This window comes from Anopheles merus, chromosome 2R (assembly GCF_017562075.2).
Source record: "Anopheles merus strain MAF chromosome 2R, AmerM5.1, whole genome shotgun sequence".
Lineage (NCBI taxonomy): Eukaryota > Metazoa > Arthropoda > Insecta > Diptera > Culicidae > Anopheles > Anopheles merus.
The window spans coordinates 52,761,509-52,782,781 of record NC_054082.1 but is presented as its reverse complement, the minus strand read 5'-3'; the positions used below and the strand labels follow the sequence as shown (position 1 = coordinate 52,782,781).

At 46.4% G+C, this 21,273-nt stretch overlaps 2 protein-coding genes across 3 annotated transcripts; both read right to left on the bottom strand.

Moving 5' to 3' along the window:
• Nucleotides 1–905: 905 nt before the first annotated feature.
• Nucleotides 906–21,269, bottom strand: LOC121603521 (GIGYF family protein Gyf). 2 transcript variants are annotated; one of them, XM_041932357.1, is made up of 9 exons: nt 20,943–21,269; nt 19,974–20,202; nt 7,745–8,624; nt 7,522–7,677; nt 4,714–7,435; nt 1,607–4,621; nt 1,450–1,524; nt 1,210–1,364; nt 906–1,115 (listed from the first exon to the last, which is right to left on the bottom strand). In XM_041932357.1, exons 3-9 carry the CDS (start codon nt 8,381–8,383, stop codon nt 990–992), a joined length of 6,888 nt encoding a protein of 2,295 aa, XP_041788291.1. In that variant the 5' UTR covers nt 8,384–8,624; nt 19,974–20,202; nt 20,943–21,269; the 3' UTR covers nt 906–989. The 2 variants fall into 2 exon arrangements, with proteins under 2 accessions (XP_041788291.1, XP_041788292.1); XM_041932358.1 differs by lacking the exon at nt 19,974–20,202.
• On the bottom strand, nt 8,697–14,925 carry LOC121603524 (organic cation transporter protein-like). Its single transcript, XM_041932364.1, has one exon. The coding sequence runs from the start codon at nt 13,707–13,709 to the stop codon at nt 11,946–11,948; it is 1,764 nt and encodes a 587-aa protein (XP_041788298.1). The 5' UTR covers nt 13,710–14,925; the 3' UTR covers nt 8,697–11,945.
• Nucleotides 21,270–21,273: the final 4 nt, after the last annotated feature.

The following is a 21,273-nucleotide window of genomic DNA, read 5'->3' as shown; positions in this document are numbered from 1 at the left end:
AAATCAAAATATCCCATTCGAAATGAAGCGAAGCACGCTAAACTTGCAAGACCGTGTTCTTGTCTTATGCCATTTACAAAACACAAAAAAGAGCTGCCTAAAGATTCACCAGATTGTTCACACTGCGATTGGAACCATTTAAGTTACACAGTTGTGGCACAATTCGTAGTTTAACAATCGTTGAATCTTTAATCGACATGAAAACAATAACGCAACGCAAATCATCCCTAAAACATAAATTCCAACAAAGCAAAGCTCGTTGTCGAGTCTTGCATCGTGATGATTTATACCGAAACGGTGATGATGGAGAGAAAGAGAGAGAGAGAGAGAGAGCAAGCAAAAGAACGCAGGGTTCGATTATGCGTAACATTTCAGTCTGAGCAAGGTCGTCTCTCGTAGGGGATAAGCAACATCAATTATCTGTTGCACATCCCTAACATTATTGCATGTCAACCGACCAAAGAAAATAAGGAAGGAAGTGGCAAAAGTAAATCGTAAACATTTAGCAGCAGTGCAAAACACAATTTCGAGCATATTTTACCACCAGATACATACTAATGACATGTACATTCGCCTGACTAACGATCCGTGAATACTTTTGCTTACGTTTGGCTCTGAATCCCATCATCTCACACAAGCTACACTACCCTTTTAGACTGAATTAAAGGAAAAAACTGAAAACCAATTCGAAACCCCTTGCGATCGATCTACTTTTCATTGAGTGGGAGAGGAAGGGTTATTATTTGTGCCACACTTATGTCGCTGGTTCACCTATGATTTTTATGTTCTTCATTGCTTTTGTTGCTCACATACACACACACACACACACACACACAAATCCAGTTGATTTTTCTCTCTCTCTCTCTATCTTTCTGTATCTCTCTCTCTCTTTCTTTCTTTCTGTATCTCTCTCTTTCTTTCTTTCTGTATCTCTTTTTCTCCCTCTGCCTCTCTGTCTCACTTTCTCTTCCTGGCTATGTGCCGATCACTTAAACGTTATCGCCATAGTCTCGTTCGCCAACGTTAAGCCGATCCGGCGCAGCCGTAACGGAGAAGCCCAAGATTCTGCTGTCGAGTTTCATCATCTTGTTCTTCTTTACCTTCTTATTTTTACCCTGCAAAGGGAAGGGGGCGCAGCATTAATATCTTGCACTATCTCTGCTCTATCATTCGTCGGGCATGGCAGATCCAGCATTGTAATTAGCTTACCTTGATTTCTTGGAAATCGTTAGACGATGGGTTAATAGCTGGTGCCGGTTTACACATATCATCGATGTGGGCATTCTTTTGGCGCTGCTGATTTTTGTACTTGGAGCGTCTCTCGAGGAATTGCTTCGCAAATTCCGAACACTCTTTAGTTTCTCCTGCAAAGTAGAAGTGATTCTCGTTACTGTCCTATAGAACAAACCACCTACAAAATATACGGCAAAAAGCCATAGGCTGGCATACCTAAGTATAAACGGATATAGTCCTTCACCTCGAACGGTGATTCGATGTCCTGCAGAAATCCGACAAATGTTGGAACTGTGGAAAGAGCATTTGCGTTATGATCAATCACACTTGGTGGTCGCAAACCACAAACCGCAAACAGAAATGAAACACTTACTGTCGACGTTGCTGTTTAACGAGCTCAGGGCACGAGTACACCAATCGGTAAATTCATTGGTAGGCTCGCTCGGATGCTTCCTGTCGTCCTTTCGATCGCTATTTCCTCCGGACACATTTCCATTCTTGCCACCGGCCTTACCGGTACCCGATGATCCGCTACCTTTGGCTGAGCCTTGCTGCTGTTGCTTCTGCTGCTTGGCAGCGGCCACTGTCGAGGAAGAGCTCGTGGAAATGCTGCCCATTGTTTTGCTCTTGCTCAAAAGCTGCTGCTGCTGCTTGCCGGAAGCACCGCCAGACGTGGTCACGTTGGCATTGGCCGCCTGCTTCCGCGCACTGTTGCCAGTGCCCTTGCCAGCGGAAGCAACAATCGAGGCAGCTGTTACGACGCTGGGCTGCGTAGGTTCCTCCCAGAAGCCGCCAGAGCTAACATTATTGCTGAGCCCGGAGGAACCACCGCCGGCTCCCCCACCTAGAAGACTGCTCGCCTCGCCATCACCAGTCCACGCTTTAGTTGAATTAAAGTACAGCATGCTACCGGCTCCGCGCCACACAGCGGATCCGGCTCCACTAGCACCAGCACCGCCCAGCAGACTGGCCAAGTTGTCCTCTTTCTTCGAACCCTTTACGCCACCTTGAGCCGCAATGGCAGCCACCGTTAAACCGGACGCGTTCGCATTCTTCTCGCGGGCTCTTTCAGCCGCAGCGGCCTCTTCCGCCTGTATCTCAGCCAATGGTTTCACCTTGGCCGGCATCAGGTTCTGTGCGTTCCACTTCAGTCGACCGTCTACCAGCTGCGTTTGCATCTCCAGCATCTGCTGCTGTTCCTGTTGCTCGCGCATGCTGTGCTCACGGCGGGCCAGCAGAGCACGTTCGGTTTTCTGGATTTCCGACAGGCTTAGTTTGCTGTTTGCAATTTCTGCCATCGCTCCAGACCATGGCGCCGGTACAGCTTTAGGGGCCGAGCGTTGCTGTTGCTGCTGTTGCTGCTCTTGAATTTTCATCGCTTCACGGCGCTGAGACTCCAGCAGCTTTGCTTTCTTTTGTGCTTCCAGCTCCTCCAGCAGCTTTTTCTCTTCCGCCAGCTTACGCTTCTGCTCCTCCTGCTGTTGCTTTTTCATCTCTTTCTGGCGCTTCTTTTCCTCCATCTCTTTTTTCACGATGATGAATTCGCTTTCCTCCTCGCTGGTAATCGTTACTTGGCCGTTGCTGGCCCCACCCGAAGCTAGATGGTTGTTCTTTTGTTGCTTTTTGGACTTTTGATTCTGCTGCAATGTACCTGTCTTTTCTTCCACCGTTTCTACGTGATTATTTACGTGCTGCTGGTGGTGCTGCTTATTACTTTGCTTTTTGTTATTGCCGGACTGTTGTTGGTTCAACGCTTCTATGGCAATGCTCTCCTTTTTTTGATTTTCCTTAGCTTGCTTATGCTGCTGTGTTTGTTGTTGTTGTTGCTGGTGCTGCTGCTGTTGCTGCAGATGTTGTTGTTGTTGTTGTTGTTGTTGTTGTTGTTGTTGTTGTTGTTGTTGTTGTTGTTGTTGTTGCTGCGGCTGCGGCTGCGGCGGCGGTTGCTGCTGCTGCAGTTGTTGTTGTTGTTGCGACTGCTGCGACTGCTGCTGCTGCTGTTGCTGCTGTTGCTGCTGTTCCTGCTGTTGCTGCTGTTGCTGCTGTTGCTGCTGTTGCTGCTGTTGCTGCTGTTGCTGTTGCTTTTGTTGCTGCTGTTGCAGTTGCTGTTGCTGTTGCTGTTGCTGTTGCTGTTGCTGTTGCTGTTGCTGTTGCTGTTGCTGTTGCGGTAGCTGTTGCTGTTGCTGTTGCTGTTGCTGTTGCTGTTGCTGTTGCTGTTGATGTTGCTGCTGTTGCTGTTGCTGTTGTGGTTGTTGCTGCAACTGAGGCTCTGGCTGTTGCGGCGGCTGTGGCTGCTGTTGTGGTTGTTGCTGTTGTTGCGATATTTGCTGCTGATGCTCCTGCTGATGTTGTAATTGTTGCATTTGATGCTGTTGCATGTGCTGCAGATGCTGATGATTTTCCTGGACATGTTGTGATTGCTGCACCTGATGCTGCTGTTTTTGTTGAGCAAGTGCATTTTCTTGATGCATCTGCTGCATTTGTTGCTGTTGCTGCTGCTGCTGCTGCTGCGATTGTTGTTGTTGTTGATGCTGCTGTTGCTGCTGTTGCAATTGTTGCTGTTGCTGTTGCTGTTGCTGTTGCTGTTGCTGTTGCTGTTGCTGTTGCTGTTGCTGTTGCTGCTGCTGCTGCTGCTGCTGTTGCTGCTGTTGCTGCTGTTGTTGTTGTTGTTGCTGCTGTTGAATAAGCTGCTGTTGCTGTTCTTTCTCCAGTTGTTGTTGCTTTTCTGCCTGCTGATGATGTTTAAACAGTGAAACAACTGATGGTGCCTGTGGTTCATTTGATGGACCGCTGCCACCTAATAACAGTGGATGGTGACCAGCGTGGGGGAGATGCGGCGGCTGTTGCTGCTGCATTAAGGACGCAAAAGAGGCACTCGTAGGTGGTGGTAGATCGCCCCAACTAGAAGTTGCGCCAATCATTGGACCTCGCGGGCCAACTAGTCCAGGTAATCCACCGCCGTTATTGGCAGTCTGTGGTTGTCCAGCGCCCGTTTGCAGCCAGCCAGCAGGAGCTCCCATCATTTCTCCTCCCGGTTTCGATGAAGGCTGATGATTCGGCATCTGCTGCGGAGTTTGTTGGTTCTTATGCAACGACAGTTGCATGAACAGTGATTGAATAGGATCCTCTGCGCCTGGTTTTCCAGCGTTTGGATGTGGTGGTTGCTGGTGTTGAGATGGAGGTTGTTGTTGCTGTGTAGGAACACCGGCCCCAGCTCCCAGCAAACTACCGCGATTCATCAGAAGATTGTTTGGCCCCAAAGGTCCAAGATTTTGCCCGGCGGCTTGAGGATTATACCCAATACCATGCATCAAGTGCCCTAGAGGGTCGTGCCCAGCTGCAGCAGCAGCAGCTACAGCTGCGGCAGTGGTGGGATCAACATTCATGTTACCTGGAAATGGAAAAATAAAATCAAATGTTAAGCTTCGTACACTCATTCCAAACACAATATATTGTGTTAATTGCCCATGCAATTCTACTTACCAAGCATCGGTCTTCCTCCAGGAACTTGAGATGTCTGATTGAAGTCTGGTAAATGCAACTTCAAGAACGCACTATTGTTATGATTGCTTGAAACAGACTTTTGCAGCTGTTCCATCATAACGTGTGCTGGCGGTTGCTGTTGCGGTTGAGGCGGTTGCAGGGGTTGGCCTTGTTGTTGGTGCATTTCCCGCATTTTCTGATGTACCAACGTTTCCTGATTCGACGGTATCATACCAGCGGCCCCGCCAGCTGTACCAGCGCCAAAAATGCCACCCGGCTGTTGTTGATGCTGATTCGCACCTGCTGCGCTTCCAGCATTTGCGCCAGGCAACGATGAAGAAGGCGATATCATTCCAATGCCCGCCACATCTGAGCTCATCAGCTGATTCATCTGCTGTTGGATGATCATGTTTTGCTGCTCTGGCGTTAGTACAGCCCATCCTTCCGTACTTTGTAGCTTCTGCACCACCATTTGGTGCTGGCGCATTAAATGAATACTTGAAATTCCGGAAACATTCGGACCACCACCAGCAGAACTGCCAGCATTTCCAGGATGCAGTGACCCTTGCTGCTGCTGCTGCTGCTGCTGCTGTTGCTGCTGTGAGGATCCCTGTCCAGCCGTTGGCTGTTGATTCGGGGAAGGCATAACATTGTTGCCATTCGTGCCGGGTGCAGCCTGTTTTTGTTGGCCCTGGGTAGCCGTGCTGGACTGCGTTTGCTGTTGTTGCTGTGGCGAATGTTTCGCCATGCCACCGCCACCACCGGACGCTTTGAACGGTTGTATGATCACAGAATTTAAAAATGGCATGCCACCGCAAAGGGCCACCAGTGTGCCGAGCGTATTAAATACCTCATCGCATGCTCGCCGCACCGACAGCGACTCGTCGAAGTATCCGGCCCTGTACCATTCTGTCATTTCCGCCGCTTGGAACGGACCCTGCAATTTACCCTGAGGGTCACGGTAAAACCATATATCCGATCCGGGCGGGGGAGCCGGTGGTCCCATCAAATGGTGCAGCTGTGCCATCGGGTTTACACCGGCCACTACTGCACGATTGGCAGCCACCGGATCGGATAGCAATAGAGGATTCACGCGCGAAAGGTTCCCATTTCCAAAGAGTTGTTGCATCGGATGCGCCTTCGGTAAAACCACGTTCATCGGTAGTCCTCCCGCTGCTAAGGTTGCTGCCGCACTGGTCGCACCTGCCGCCGACATACCAAAGACCGGAGATTTGCCGAGGCTTCCACCCGCACCGACCAACCCACTGGTGCTAGCAGCAATCGAAGAGATTACCGATGGATCACCGTCAGTCGCCAGAAATTCATCATCCATAATCAGCTGAGCAACCATATCGTCTGCCACTTCCTGCATTCGATCGACGCTCGTACTGGACGGCGACTTTTTCGGTCCGTCTCGCTTCTCTTGCTGGGAGGAATGTTTTTGACCATCGTTGTTGTCATTTTCATTCCCGGCCTCACCACCTTTAGCCGATAGCGATGCATGCTCGGAAGCAATTTTTGCCCCAGTGGCAACCGATGCAGCATTAGCCTTGTGCCACGACGACGGGGAATTCTGTCGAGCGTCAGGTTCTATCACAGCGGCCGTTCCGCTGATGGAAGATGAAACGGAGGATTCGATTGATTCACGCGAAGAAGATATACCCTTCGTCGTAGTGCTCGATTGAACTAAGCCAGAACCATCATTTCTCTCTGACGAGGATAGTTTTTCTGGAGACGATTCAGACACATGGGGGTTTCCGTCCTTATCTAGCTGTTGTTTCTGTTTTTGCTTCTGTTGCAATTCATTGGCACTCGAATGTTGCTTTTCATTGTGAGCGTCACCTTTTTTACCGACAGCTAACGCCGTCGCGTCGTCCTCTCTGCCGTCGATATGGTTCATGGACTTGCCGATTTCTCTTCTCTGGGCCGATGCTGGCGTTGATTTATCGCTTCTATTTTTGCCAGTCGTATCCTCCGTCCCGTCTCGATGTGGTTCACCGCCGGACTCGCTGTCGTCAGCTCGGTGTCGAATGTTGTTTTTCGATCGTTCATCGCCGCCCTTGGTAAGGTGGTTTGTCTTACCGCCGTTCGCGTCACTACCATCTCCGGCATACCGGTTAACAGTAGTTCCCCCGCTGCCACTGCCACCACCACCACCGTTCTCGCCATCATTATCGGAATCGTGAAATGCACCGGTCGCATCGAAGCTGCCACCGAAATCGGACGGATTTTCCGTGGCCCACTCGGGCAGCTCATCGGTATCCCAGTTCGGGCGACGCATTCCACCGGCACCCATCGAGTGGCCGGAATTCGGATCACCACCGCCGCTGCCAAGACCGCCACCAGACGAAAGGCGCGACTTGTAGGGGGGAATCATGCGGTCACCCCCGATGCTACTATTCAATCCTCGTTCGACCCCGTGATGAGAGGAGCTATCCTCATCGCGCCAGCTCGTTGATCGAGTCCACTTTTCACGCGCCACGCCCGTAATACTGCCGCCAGTACCACCACCAGATCGCCAATCGCTGATCCCGTTGCTGGTAGCGCCGGCGTTCTCATCGTCCGTACGGGAACGACGCCAGCTTTCCAAGCCCCCGCTCGTACGAATAACGCGCGACCCGTACTCCTTCCGAGGGCTCGACGATGAGTTGTTCCACTCTGCATCGCCTCCGACCCCTCCGATGCCACCAGTTCCATTACGCTCCAGCCACGGTCGTTCGCCCTGATAAGTAGTAGTGTGAAATAATCAAGAGTTACTAACTATGTTCTAACCATTGGCAACGGGCCACTTCGACCCCTTCAACTTACTCTTCCTACGCCCCTGGATTCATCATCGTAGAAAGAGGACGAACGTTGATAGCTAGTATACAGACCGCGGCCACGCCCGCGACCACGATCGACCGAGCCACCACGAGCGCCACGTCCAGGAATTCCAAGCGAAATACTTCTCGATGGCCAAGCGCGCTATAAATGGACATACAAAAGATAGTTAGTAGTTGGTAGGAAGCGTGCACCGCGTGCTGCTACATACCCGTGCCTCCGGTTCCACAATCAGTTCTTCCTCCGGACAAGGAGTAAGCGCGAGCGGTGGTTGCGGCTTTTCCACGAACAAGCCCTTGTAGTGCACCAGTATTTCCGGAGTCTTGATCGTTCTTCCGTCGAACAGGGCTAGCATTTCCTCCCGGCCGTAGCGAAACTCGGCTAACGGGTACCGAATTGTAGTGGAGGTAACAGCGCCCCCTGGTCCAGTCCCGCCGTTGTTAGCAGCAGCGCCACCACCTCCACCAGAGCTCCCACCATACGAGCTATTGGAAAGGCCACCACCACCTCCGCCAGTAGCAGCGGAGCTTCCACCGCCGCCGACGCTACCACCGCCACCGATAGCGCTGCCGCTGCTACTATGCGACAGGCTATGGTGCGATGAAGAGTGCGACGACGACGGCGACTGCGAATGGTGATGCGGAAGATGCTGATGATGCAATCCGACGCCTCCACCACCGCCAGCATTGTTGGCGACGGTGCTGCTGCTATTGCTGTTCACCATCGAATGGCTGCTGTGGTGGCTGCTGCTGCTGCTGCTACTGTTCGTACTGTGATGGTTACTAGTGGTGTTACTATCGGACGCCACCTTGCGTAACCAGGCAGGCCCAAAGTTGATTGCGTCACCCATCCTTGCGCGGACACCGTTCGGAAGGCTGCTTGCTTTGTTGGCCGCGGTTAACGGTTCTGCACTTTCTGGATATTTATCAACAAATGGCTCGCCAGGCAGATTAAGCTGCTATAATCACTCTTCAGTGGGGTATAGTGGCAGAAGGTGGGTGGCAGTAACGATGCAATTTCCGGGATCGATGATACCGTTGCTTCGACAGCTTCTCCTCCTTCTGGACGAAGAAGCGGACGACTTTGTCCAGCTATTTTTGATTGAAATAAAGTAAAAATAAATAACCCAATATAAATTAATCATTTTATCACCGTTTACGTGCATCAATTAATATCGATTAAAAATTCCTATTGCCCGAGCGGGAACACTAGGGCGATCTTTCCACAATCCAAACGCTCCCATTTCTCCTACATGATTTGTTATGAAATCGAGAGAAAACTTGATCTTCAGGACAACCAACCCACCAATCGACCGGCATTCAAATAGCAGAACGGAAACTAAACGTAAATTACTCATAGAATCTTATGGACCCTTCTTTCCATCGCGACCAATCAATTGAATGCAATTGTAAACATTGACTCGCGATCGCGTGATCGTGGCGCGCCTGACAGAAAAAACGCACACTGTTAATCGATGCGCAGGGGAGAAGTTTGATTCATGAATAAAGGGAACGACTGTAGTGTTGATATACATTGAAACCCCGTTCAGTTGCGTCCGTTTCCATCAAGTAGAGGTTGTATTTATTTTGAATTATACAAGTTAAGGTAATATAAACCAAAAGACGATTTTACAATGTTTTTGCCTTGTAGCGTTGTATTTGTTTAGTACGGAAACTTGGTCAAACTAATTGCTGAAGTTCGTCTTCATAATAAACAGTAATCGACAAAGGGATGAACAAATATCAGAATCTTTTCTAGAACATTTCATAATATTTCCTACTCGTTCATTACAACATACATACAGTAAAAAAACTCAGAAAAAATACTCAATAAGCATTACAAATACCATTACACATTAGTTCTTTATATTGTTACAGCTGCTTTGCTTGTTACTACCTCTGGTAACCAACGCCTGATACGAATCAAATAATGATTTAGCTTATCGGACCCTATTATACTCTTCTCAGTCCCACGAGCGAGCGTCCTGCTAAACAAATGAGGAGCAGCTATTGATTCCCTGATAAGCTCGTTACTTTCGAACGATATACTTTGATTGTGGGACCCAACGCATACGATGCGTGTACGTGAAATCAACAAAGAAGATGCTAAGCTAAACACTCAAACGCAGATTTGCTTTGTAGCGATTATAACGTTTTCATTTATTATTTAAACTTACGCTATATTACATTCTATGTTTCAGCTTAATTTTCAAATGTACTCCTTCTGTCTACTATGCTCGTTCTATCATACCTTACTTTATCATGCAATGGAATGTACGTGTTCTTCTAGTTGAGTTTGGTTATGTTTATAAGTACGATCAGAAAGAGCATGAATTTTATGATTACTAGAAAAAATGAAGCTTCCTTAAATTTAGCACAATGTCATTTGCTTCATCTGCTTACATTGATCATTGTGTGTACAAGTAAAAAATAAAACGAAGGACAACGTTTATTCGCGTATTCGCTCCTTAGTTCAAATTGGTCCTTCTTTCTTTGACACAAAAAACATTGTTCTTCTTACATTACGCGCATTTAATAACTACCTCATCCTTGTGTGCGAGGCATTGTTTCGAGATGCAATAAGATCGCAGCAAAGGCGCGATATGATAGATGACAAATAGGTTTGTCCTGAGTTCAGAATGTGCTCATCGTGTACAAGAGCAAACTATGCAAAGTATAAAATTATCAAAAGAATAATTCGCTTTCACACATTAAAACCATTCCCAACTGCACACTGGGCTAACTTATGCATTTGTGGGCATTCACCATCCTACGACGAACGAATACACAAATCCATCAGAAGGTGTGTACAAAAATAGTTTTCTCGAATTATGTCAACACGACACAAATGGCGTCAGTCACGTGAAAAAAAATCCTCCACACCCAAAAACCAATCAGCCAGACCGCTAAGAAGAACAAACATGTGCACATGTATAGGCACCGCATGCTGTACGCAGTGTACAGCACAGCACACGTTTTAACAAGTTCCATTTCCCAGGGTAATCGATTTTTCCACTTCATAAGCTCAAGTGGTTTAATATTATTATGTACCTACAATTCTTTTCACGAGAGAAAATAACACATCATCTCGAATTGCACAACAACCATTCAACGAATCTATTGAAGTCGCGTCATTGATTAGAAAAGATCGTGTTCCTACTGAAATAGTAAACGATCGTGTTGTGATCGTAGCGACATTGGAACAGTTCCATTATCTGTTGAATGACTTTAAATAAAGGGCACGACAACTTTTGAAGCACCCGAGGAGAGCGATAAGTCACCATAAGGAAATAGACAGATGATTTTGTTTTGCGTTATGATCGAGCTGAACTTTTTCGTAAAGACATATGCAATGAATTGAAATTGTTGTTCGCCCTTGGAATTCAATGACAAAAAAACTGAACGAAAGTGTTTAGTAAAACGGCTAGCAATATTGAATCTACATTATTCATGATGCATTACGGAGTTTACCGCCGTTCAGTTAGTGACAAGACAGAAATGCACACATTCGTCACATCATTGAAACCTTTCAAATTTTAGGTGTCGAATCAAAAGATACTATTAAATGTTGAAACAATTACGAGAAATGGCATGTTAATAATAGCATACAACTTATAGCGTAAATATATTGAACTGAGTGTCTTGACTCATCCTATTCTCATTCTATGCATGTTTACCAGAAAAACTTGTTTTGCCACAAAAAAAGGAATCGTTAAATGGGAAGATATACAGTGACATTGTAAAATATGTCGAATTGTGTAAGACAATTTACGTTTGTTTAACCAACGCCACACAAGCGATGTTAAGCTTCTTCAAAATTTCCAGCGTTCGTTCAACTCATGTGCATGCTATCTCGACTAAAAAGGAATTATTACTGCCATCTTCTTTCCACCCTAATTATGAATTATGTACGATTAAAGAAAACGCACGCAAAACTCACATTCCTGCAGAACGCAGTGTCCTGCTGTGAAGATCGGGAAGATCACCGCAAAAAAAGGGTCGGATAATAAGACCCTACCATAACAGCATGCGCGAAAGATGAAATGAATGATTTTTAAAGCTGCAAACAGCACAATATACGTGCGAAACCGTATGATGTGCTGAGGGTTGAGAGAAATATAAAAGAAGGATACACGACGTTTGCGCATACTGCGGAGGAAAGCGTCAGAATGTCGCTACGTTCAACGTTAAGCTCAGTCTGCAGGTCCTAACGTCTTTTCATAAGTCTTTTGTTCGCCAATAAGGGCGTGCATTTTTTTCCTTCTTCTTGTACTGTCATCTACACATGTTCATCTATGTTTTATGAGTACTCTTTTTTTACGTAGAGTTCTAGCGCGAAAAATAATCTTGTAGACTTCTCCCTTTTTCTACGACATTCCAACCTGAGCTTGCTGAAGGCCTTATCCTCTCTGTTTAATACTTGTTCTTGTCTTCTCCTGCTTTAAGCGTGTCTGAGGCCATCTCTTCGCCGTCTGTGGCGGGTTCCGGCTTGCTGAGTACTTGCAGCTCTTCCGCCGTATGTTCGACATCACGATCGCCGCCGCCACCGCCAGCGACCATACTACCGTTGGTTCCGGTGCCACTAACGGGTACCGTTTTGTGCTTGCCAAAGTTTTCCCCATCCGCGATCGTTTCCGGCAGCTTTTGGTTGTGTGTTTCCGGCAGCAACAGTGACAGCACACCGCCCACGAAAGCCAGCGCACCAAAGATGAGCAGCGGTAACGGTTGCCAGTAGTCGCCGAGCAGGTTAAAGTACGGTGCCAGTATGCCACCCACGCGGGCACTGGTGGAGGATGCGCCGAGCGCCACGTTGCGGATGACCGTTGGGAACTGCTCGGCCGAAAACACGTACACGGTACCGTAGCTGGAGGTAATGGCCATCTTGCCGAGCATAGCCAGCACCACGATTAACCACTGCTGCGACGCAGGGACGGCCATCGTGGTCAACAACATCATGCCCGCAAAGATCATGCAGCCGCACAGGATCGTTCGCCGGCCCCAGCGATTGAGGGTGACCAGCAGGAACGAATAGGCCGGAATTTCAACCGCTCCGCTGATGACAAAATTCAGCAACGGATTGCCGCCGAGATTGTTCGTGTTCCAGGACAGCCCGTAGTAGGTGAGGCTGTTCACGAACCAGTCGAAAAAGATGAGCATCGCTTTACGGCGCAAGTTGGGATGCTTGAAGATGTCCAACAGCGACGGCTTCGGCTCGTTCGTATCCTCCTGCTGTTGCGCCTTGTCCTCTTCCACCAACTTGTCGAGCGCTTCCTGCGGTACCGTCAGCTTGTTGCATTTGGCAATCTTCTCGATGAGTGTAATTGCCTCCGTCGGGCGACCATTCGACAGCAGCCAACGGGCCGACTCCGGGATGAACAGCCAGTAGCACAGGAACAGTACGCCGGGCAGCGTTAGCGCTATCTGCAACATCCGCCAGCCGTGAATGAAGTATGCGAACGCGGCCGTCAGCATGTACCCGACGGAGAAGAACATCATGCACACAACGCCAGCGTACAGCCGATCGCTCGGTCCCACCATTTCCATCGCGATTACGTACGCTACCAAAAAAACGCCGGACGTGGTGGCGCCCACCACCATGCGGGCCAACGTGTAGGTGAGAAATTCCGGCGCAATTCCGGCCAGCACGCCAAAGATCACCTGCAGCACTAGGGAGGCGAAAAAGATGGGCTTCCGGCCGTACTTGTCCGAGAGGTAGCCGAAACCGATGCTGCCCAACATCACGCCCACCATGAACAGCGAATCGGCCGACGCACGGAGCCAGTTGCGATCGCACACCATGTCCCAATCGGTGACGGTACTGCTCTCGAACTTGGTCCGATCGTACACCCAGTGATTGCACGGTCGAACGCCGGCCGCCGGTGTTCCGCCGGCCCAGTAGTCATCGGTAAAGTTGGCATCGAGATAGTTACAGGTGGAGAACTTGCCCGTCAGCGTATCGATCGGGTACGCCAGAGTGAGCCGCTCGTCCGGCATCGGGTACGTTGCATTCTCGAGTTCGTACGGCAACCGGCACCGATAGTCCGGTGCTGCTAGCAAAAACACTCCCGCCAACTTGTGGAATGCACAGGATATTGCCGGCAGGCACAGCAACACGTAGATGCGCCGCTGATATCGCCCGAAACCGCCGAGATGTTGCAAAATGTCATCGTAGCCCATTTTTATCGTAACAGCTGCTGCTGCCTGGGGCGATGCGTCCTAATATTATGATTTTTTTCGGAACAATGCCAACTCACTTAAACCGCCAAATGGCTCTCTTTTGCTCTCTCCTTTTCTCCGTGGATCCGTACCAATTATGCCACAAATGCACGTTTTACTATTTTGCGTTTCACCGTTGCGTCGTTTCCTTCGCTGACCGGTCGCCGGTTCTGCGCAGATGCACGAAAGGTCTGCCAACTTCCTATAGGATTTTTCCTTCTCGCCGGGAAGCAGCTGCACATGGGGTGATTTTCTTCATCCAAATTTCCCCTCCACTCGTGTGTGCGTACTTATGCGGTTGGAGAGTTCTGGTCGGAAAAACGCGTTCAGGCGTGTCTCGCCAAAGCCGCCATTAAATATCATACCACCTTTTCTCCGAACTGACTACGAATTTCGCGAACTCATGTGAATGCTGTTCCTTTTTGCTGCTGCCTTTCCGCTTTCACGGCCAGTAAAACGCACACTGACTTGTGCACTGTAAACGGAAAGCGTGGCCAAATAGCAGTGCTAATGAACTCTTCTTTCCGACTCGCGGGCAGTGTTAGCGACTAGTAGCATGGGCACTGCTGCCTTTGTTAATAGTTGAGCTCTTTCCAACTTCAACACCAAACCTTGTCGTACCATACACGATACAACTAGCACGAATTGTTGATTAAACTGCAATGCCACGATTTTAACATATGATGTGCCATGTGTTTGTTCTAGCTTCGCTCAGCACCGTTTAGTGAAGGAACGCTATTGGCTGCTTTCTGGCCGCTTCTTTCGTTCTTTTTTATATATTCCACTCAAGTAACACTTGCACTCGAGACAGAAAAACGGTGTACAGTTTCTTATCTTGAATCGTTCACTGATATTGAATAGAAATTCAACTGGAAGCACCAGTTATCGGAGTTCAACTGCTGTCAGCTCCCTTAATTTTCCACCGTGGTTGTGTCTGCTGCTGCTGCTGCTGCTAGTTGCGCCGCGTGGTACCGTAATGACTTGGAAAACTCGCAACTGACTGGCCGGCCTTGCCCGCTCTGTGCCGGGGATCGTTCGTTTGCTCTCGCCTATCTCGAGAGCGTATCCCTTTTACGTTGGGTACGCTGTGTGCGGAGAACTACAGAGAGAATCAGTCACACGAAAACGGCCACGAATGCCCATACACACACAGAAAGCGTGTAGAATTTCGTAAGGGTGCCCCCCCCCCCCCCCCCCCCCCCCGTCAACGTCAACGCATCGCGGTGCCTCCCGATTCTGGTGTCTCTGGTTCTACAACACCACGCCATCGGGTTGCTTTGTAAGTTCGTAACACCAATACACACACACCCGTCCATTGGGCCGCAAACGCGTTGAACGAGAGTGTGTCGCCGCGTCAGTCGCCGCTAGTGCAAGAATGGTTGATTTTCTTACATTCTTTTTCAGAATTAAGACCAATGAATGAACCGTCGATTACTTCTCATTCTTTTGCGTATGCTTTTCCACCCAAAAACAGAGTTTCGCAAAGATCACAAGAGAGGACAGTAGGAGCGTGTCCGGAGTTTTCTACATTATGTACGGAGAATTGTACAGGAAACCGCCGTAGGTTTACGAGAGTTGCTCCCGACAATGGGAACAAATAGTCAACGTAAGACGATCTCATACCCACACACACATACAAGTACGTACGCATGCACACACAAAAACATAGATGAGGATGAGTATTTGCGCAATCGATTTCCTATCGCTACATAGATTCTCTTCCAATGTTACACAGGGAAGAGCAATCGCTGGCTCACATGGTTTTCTTTTGAAGGCCAACACGGAAGTAGCACGCAAAAGATGTTGATACAACAATTATTATGATTTGGAATTAAGGGTGTTCATGTTCCTTTACGCATGTTTTATCGAACTGGTTGCCTTCCTTCAATGACATTATTCAATTAAATTTAATTTACGTTGAAGAATTTGTACCAACAAAAATGAAAAAAGTGCAATGTGTTTCAATGCTGAATTATTTACTTTGGTTTTCATTTGCATAACATATTATGTATTTATTGCAACCACGATTTTATAGCTCCACAAAAGAAATGCTTCATCCCTGTAGTGCACGAGAGTGTGTTCATTGGCTCGAACCATGAACTATTCATTAGAGAACTTCGTTTCTATCTTCCTCTCTAATGCTCGCTGTATGTGTGCGGCACTTTCTCTCTACCACCACGTTTTCACATACACGAGAATTGTGTTGATTTCCCAGCAACATAAATTCATAAAAGTGTTTAACGTTCGTCTTTTTTCTTGTTTTTTTTTCTTTTCTTTGTTCAGTATAATCATTCTGAATCATCACAGAGCGATTATCAAACGCGGAAGAAAGTTATTGAACAAGACACTTGCACCAACTATGTAAAACACACATGCATGAAAAGCAACATAAACAATGTTGCTTTGAGTTTTGTTGTTACTTTGCCGGCGGCTAATATTGGATACCATACCATTCTTCTTTTACACTTGGTACTTGTAGCCGACTTCGGTATAGGAACCAGCAATCTTAATACTTTAAACTATAAACTAGTTACATGTATATATATTTATATATATGAACTATACATGAATATACAAATGTATCTACTTTATATAGTCTATCCTGGAGTTCTTATTATTTACAACGAGTCGGATCCCCCCTTCATTAAATGATACGTATTCCATATCGCAAATTAATATAGCAGAACAATGACACAATTTAGTGCCTTTTAACTAAGTTTAAGGCGCCGTGCGCAATTAGAACATCTATATCTGATTATAACAACAATGTTTACTGTTAAAACATTTACCAGCCTATCTCCGAATTGTTTTCATTGTGCATTAACAAAGTATTTCATACTAGTTCAAAATACAAATGTTATTGTTGCTTTCAATAGTACATATGCAATAATACTTTTTTCCACAAATGTGACAAGATGTCATTACAGAACAGAACGGTTGCAATACTTTTTTAGCCACCACGCTGCCAAAACCACGGTGCCGGCTAGTCATTTTGTGTTCCAGCATGTATTGCCGCTGGCTATACTTAACCATTTAATATACCGTCAACACAATATAACTAGCTTAATAATTATTAGCAATTGTATGCATTCGCATACAGTCCAAAAACAACCTGTTTCTTTTATCTAATCCATTTTCCCAAAATTAATCAACGACAAGATGAAATTTCGAATGGAATTGCTTGACGGAAGCAACATTCGGCCAACAAAACAAATCAAATTTGAATTGTTCTGAAACAATTGCCGTTCAGTGCGATTAGGAACCTACAAAGTATGGACCCAATTACTTTGGTCGGTAAAATTAAAACATACACATAGGCTCGAATTCGATAGCACTTCTTCGAATCACGAAATCATAGGTTGAGAATTCCGGATACCGTATGTAGTAAGTAAATCGGCATTTGTTTCACATGTTGTAAGAATAAAAAATAGCTTGTTTTATAAGTGTACATAACAAATCACGTTAAAACACAAAAGTCTGATTAGTTTGTGTATCGCTCTTAGGATAAAACATATTAGACAACATTTAGCACCGCTGGTCTATCGCAACTAAATTGAACATAATTACTAAGTTTAAACACACACTTACGGTAGATAGCTACAATACCAGTATCCACCGTAATACTACACAATGTTTATGTTATTGGTCGATAAGTTACTTCTTTGCTTTAGAAATATTGTCAAGTTAGGATGCAGACGTTTTCTACACTAAACGAACTGTCAAAATCATTCCCTGCCCCGTACCCCCCTGGTGCTACGAAATACGGCCATGCGTTGAAAAGACGTTTAATGTTTTTCACACACACACCAGCATATCACCAACGTTTACTCTACCCGGTTGAGTCGTTAGAATCAGCTGGGGTATCAAAGGCGGAAAGCACCGAAGATGTACATATATGGATTATCATATAGTTGAGCATTGAGTTTACTTTCAACCGTGAACCATTTTGTTCAAGCAAAATTATTATTATTAAAAAGCAATGTTTATCTGCCTAGTTTGGTGCATAACATAATATGGTTGTACCGGCCTATGCAGTTGAACGAGACTTAGGCAGGGAATAACAATCCGCTAAAAGGGACGGTCGATATGAGACTTCATTATTGAGTTAACTTTAAAACAGCTGACACTTATGGCACATTGGCCAGGTGATATAAAACCTAATCGTCCCACTAAAATACATTGTTATAATAAAACTGATAACCATCACTATGATGGTCAGTTATTGTTCATAGTGCGCATAACTACAACTATCCAGCAATTTTGGTTTAATTTCACTAACTTCATATTAATTCCTTTGTAGAACTACATCACATATAGGATAGTTAACAGAATGAACTAGTTGTTTCAGTTCGAATTTGGCCATACAACTTCTATTGTACTTTAAATCAGTGCTCTCCAACCTTTTTTAGGATAGCGGACCAGTTGGCTTCGAAAATACATTTGTCACAGCCCATGTCAATTGAGGGCATATATTTGATAGACTTAGTTAAAAGTTTTTAATCAAAATTATGTTTAAATCTTATTGTAGACCTGTTTATCTTGATAATGGGAAAACAATTACTATATATGAATCGTAATAAGTTTTTCTTTAATTTTTTTTTTTTCGCAGATCACTTCTGTTAACGCCACGAACCACAAGTGGTCCGCGAACTACAGTTTGGAGACCACTGTTTTAAAAAAACAAAACCAATTATTTTGAAGATATCAGAAAGAGATTTTTTTAAGAAGGCATCGTTTCCAACCACAAATTGTTTAGACCCAAGCCAAGGGACTTAATCAAATTCAATCCACACCCCACCGATCACGCTTATACACAAGCCGATTGGTGTGCTGGCTGCTACTTCACACATTCGATTCTAGATTCTTTTGCACTACATTCTCTGACATCTGGGACAGCTTAACGAAACGAGTATTTTAAAAATAGAACGCCGCAAGTGATGAAAACACCGCCACCAAGATGTGAATTGAGCGTATGCGATGCCATCTTCTGAACCATTAACGTTGCCCGGAACCATGCAAAGCAACTTATTGCAAGCCAGATATAAGGGAAAATGACGTGCAACACTGGCAACGGAAGCCTTTCAATACGCGATTCGATTAGATTCTGCTCTCCGGCATTGCGTGTGTGGTTCACCACGATTTGCGGGAAGGTGCACAGATTCTAATCATATTTCACTGTGACGTCACACAGCTGTCAAAGGTTCATCCACGTCCGCCGCAATCGTGGGGTCACCAATTGCGCGATGCATTTTGTAGATGTTTGCATCAATTTAATATCCATCCCTCGGAAGGATAGCAACACCATTGCGATCTCCATTATTCTTGCTATGGGAGGAACAACCAACATAAACATTGGGGCTGGTAGAATTTGGGCTTCCTTTTCTTTGTAAACATATGCTCGGGCTCTCACATCACTCGAATGACAAAACCGCAAACACAACTTTCGTAACTGCACGGCAAGTTTGACGTTTGACTAACCTAAAATGACAGAAGAAAGAAAAAGTGGTAAGAAAAAAACCTCCTCGACCACAATCGTCGTGTGACAGATAATCTGAGGTTATGTGTTAGCGAGCAAAATGATTAGAGGAAAAGATCGGATTGCGAGTTCAGAAAAATGTTTTCCCCCTGAAATGAAATGTACGAGAATCGTCTCCCTTTCTTGTCAAATTTGCCAGGGAAAACAGTACAATGTCTTGACAGCCAAGAAAACAGCACACCATCACGAAACCTGGCACATAATAGGCAGGGGAGCACGCATTTAGCAAGACCCTACGCAAGAATGTTGGTGTTGGTGAGGCAATTGCTTTGGCAGCAACACACAGCACAAAACGAAGAAGCAATGTCTTCGGACGTCGACGACAACGTAGCCCAAGGTTTTTTTTTTACCAGTGCGTAAAATAATCACATATCTGCACCTAATAGATAGCCTTTAGAGTGCAATGTACTGGTTTACTACTTCCGGTACGCACTGTTCGATCCGATGCCTTTAGCACAATTTATCAACATTGACAGCCAGCCACACCAACCAACACACAGACGTTACGTTTTTCGCTGTGACTCCATGCGCCGAAATTGCTACGTAGTACCGTCTTGCTGGTCGCCTGCCTCACCGAATATTATTATCACTTCACGTTAGTTTCAGCCGTATTTCCTCTAAATATTTTCAACTCGCTAGCACATTACAGCACCGAGAAGAATGCACCCTGCATGCTTCCGCATACCTACCTTTAATCTGCCCCGATCTTCTCCTGTTCCACTGTTGAAGGTGTCTGGGAAAAAGTCGGAGCACTCGGATTCGCCGAGACGGGAATTTGCCGTAGCTTTTCCGCAAAACTGTTACCACCACGGAAAAGGATTTCCGCCACTTTATAATTTTACACAGAATTGAATTGCTTGGAAACGGAATCGCGACCACGATGGGACAAAACGACAACGACGACGACAACGATGATGGCTACCACGAATGGATGAAGAAAGAGAATGAATATTCACTATTGCTGGCTCTTCGGTCTGCTACACACTTTTCCCTTTCGGGGCGCAAGCGATACCACCACACGCACACACACTCGCTTCGCACGCCGTTACGAACGCACACAGGCGCAGCTCAACAGGAAAAACACAACACACACGCCACCACACTTTGCCGATGCGGGCTGCTGCACACGTCGCAAACACGCACACCACAAAGAAACTCGCCCTAGCTGATGTTGTCGATTCGCACTTACACAACTGCAAGGCAAAATGCTTTACCTCCGTTTTCGACGAACCACATGCTGAGGCGCTGGTGCTGCACTCGGGTAGCTTTTGACAGGTTTTTTTCTCTTGCTGCTTCTTCGCGTTGTGCGTTTTTCGTTGTGTTTTGCTTTTTTGCAACTCAAAACGTTTCAACGCGTACGCAATCTTTACTCAGCGCCCAAATGCGTTTGAGTTAGTTTTTAGTATGACTTTTAAACTGAATGCCACCTCAAACGGTTCACCAAATATTCTTCCGGTGTGCGTTGGGTGTATTAGGAATCCAACAAAGAGCACACAAGTCTGTCGTCGGTATCGCGGCAGCACTTTATGCGTTTTACTTTAGCAGACTTTTGTGTTGCGTGGACAACATACAATCATGCCCATGCTTTCTCATTCAACCAGAATCAATGCCAGAATAGTGGTTTCTTTCATACACACACACAGAAAATCGGTACTCACCCAGTAACTGAACAGCTACTGGAACCGGAACTACGTTTCGCAAATTCCTGCAGCCGTGTTTCGCGCAGTATCCAACCTTCAGCCGCTGTTTGATGGCAGCGTACACCGCGTTGCGGGATACTGTAGCGTTTTCTCCCCGCACCGAGAGTTTCGCTTTAGCTCTGCAACGAGTTGATGTCGCCAATGAGTTTCGCTTGCTCCGTAGTTTACAGCCGAACACTTCGGTTTCGATCGCAGTGAAAAGGTAGAAATGATGCGTGCTTGCCGAGAGCAGAAGGATCGCCACCGATATCGACAACAAAAACACCCAGAATGGAAAATTGTGCGGAAA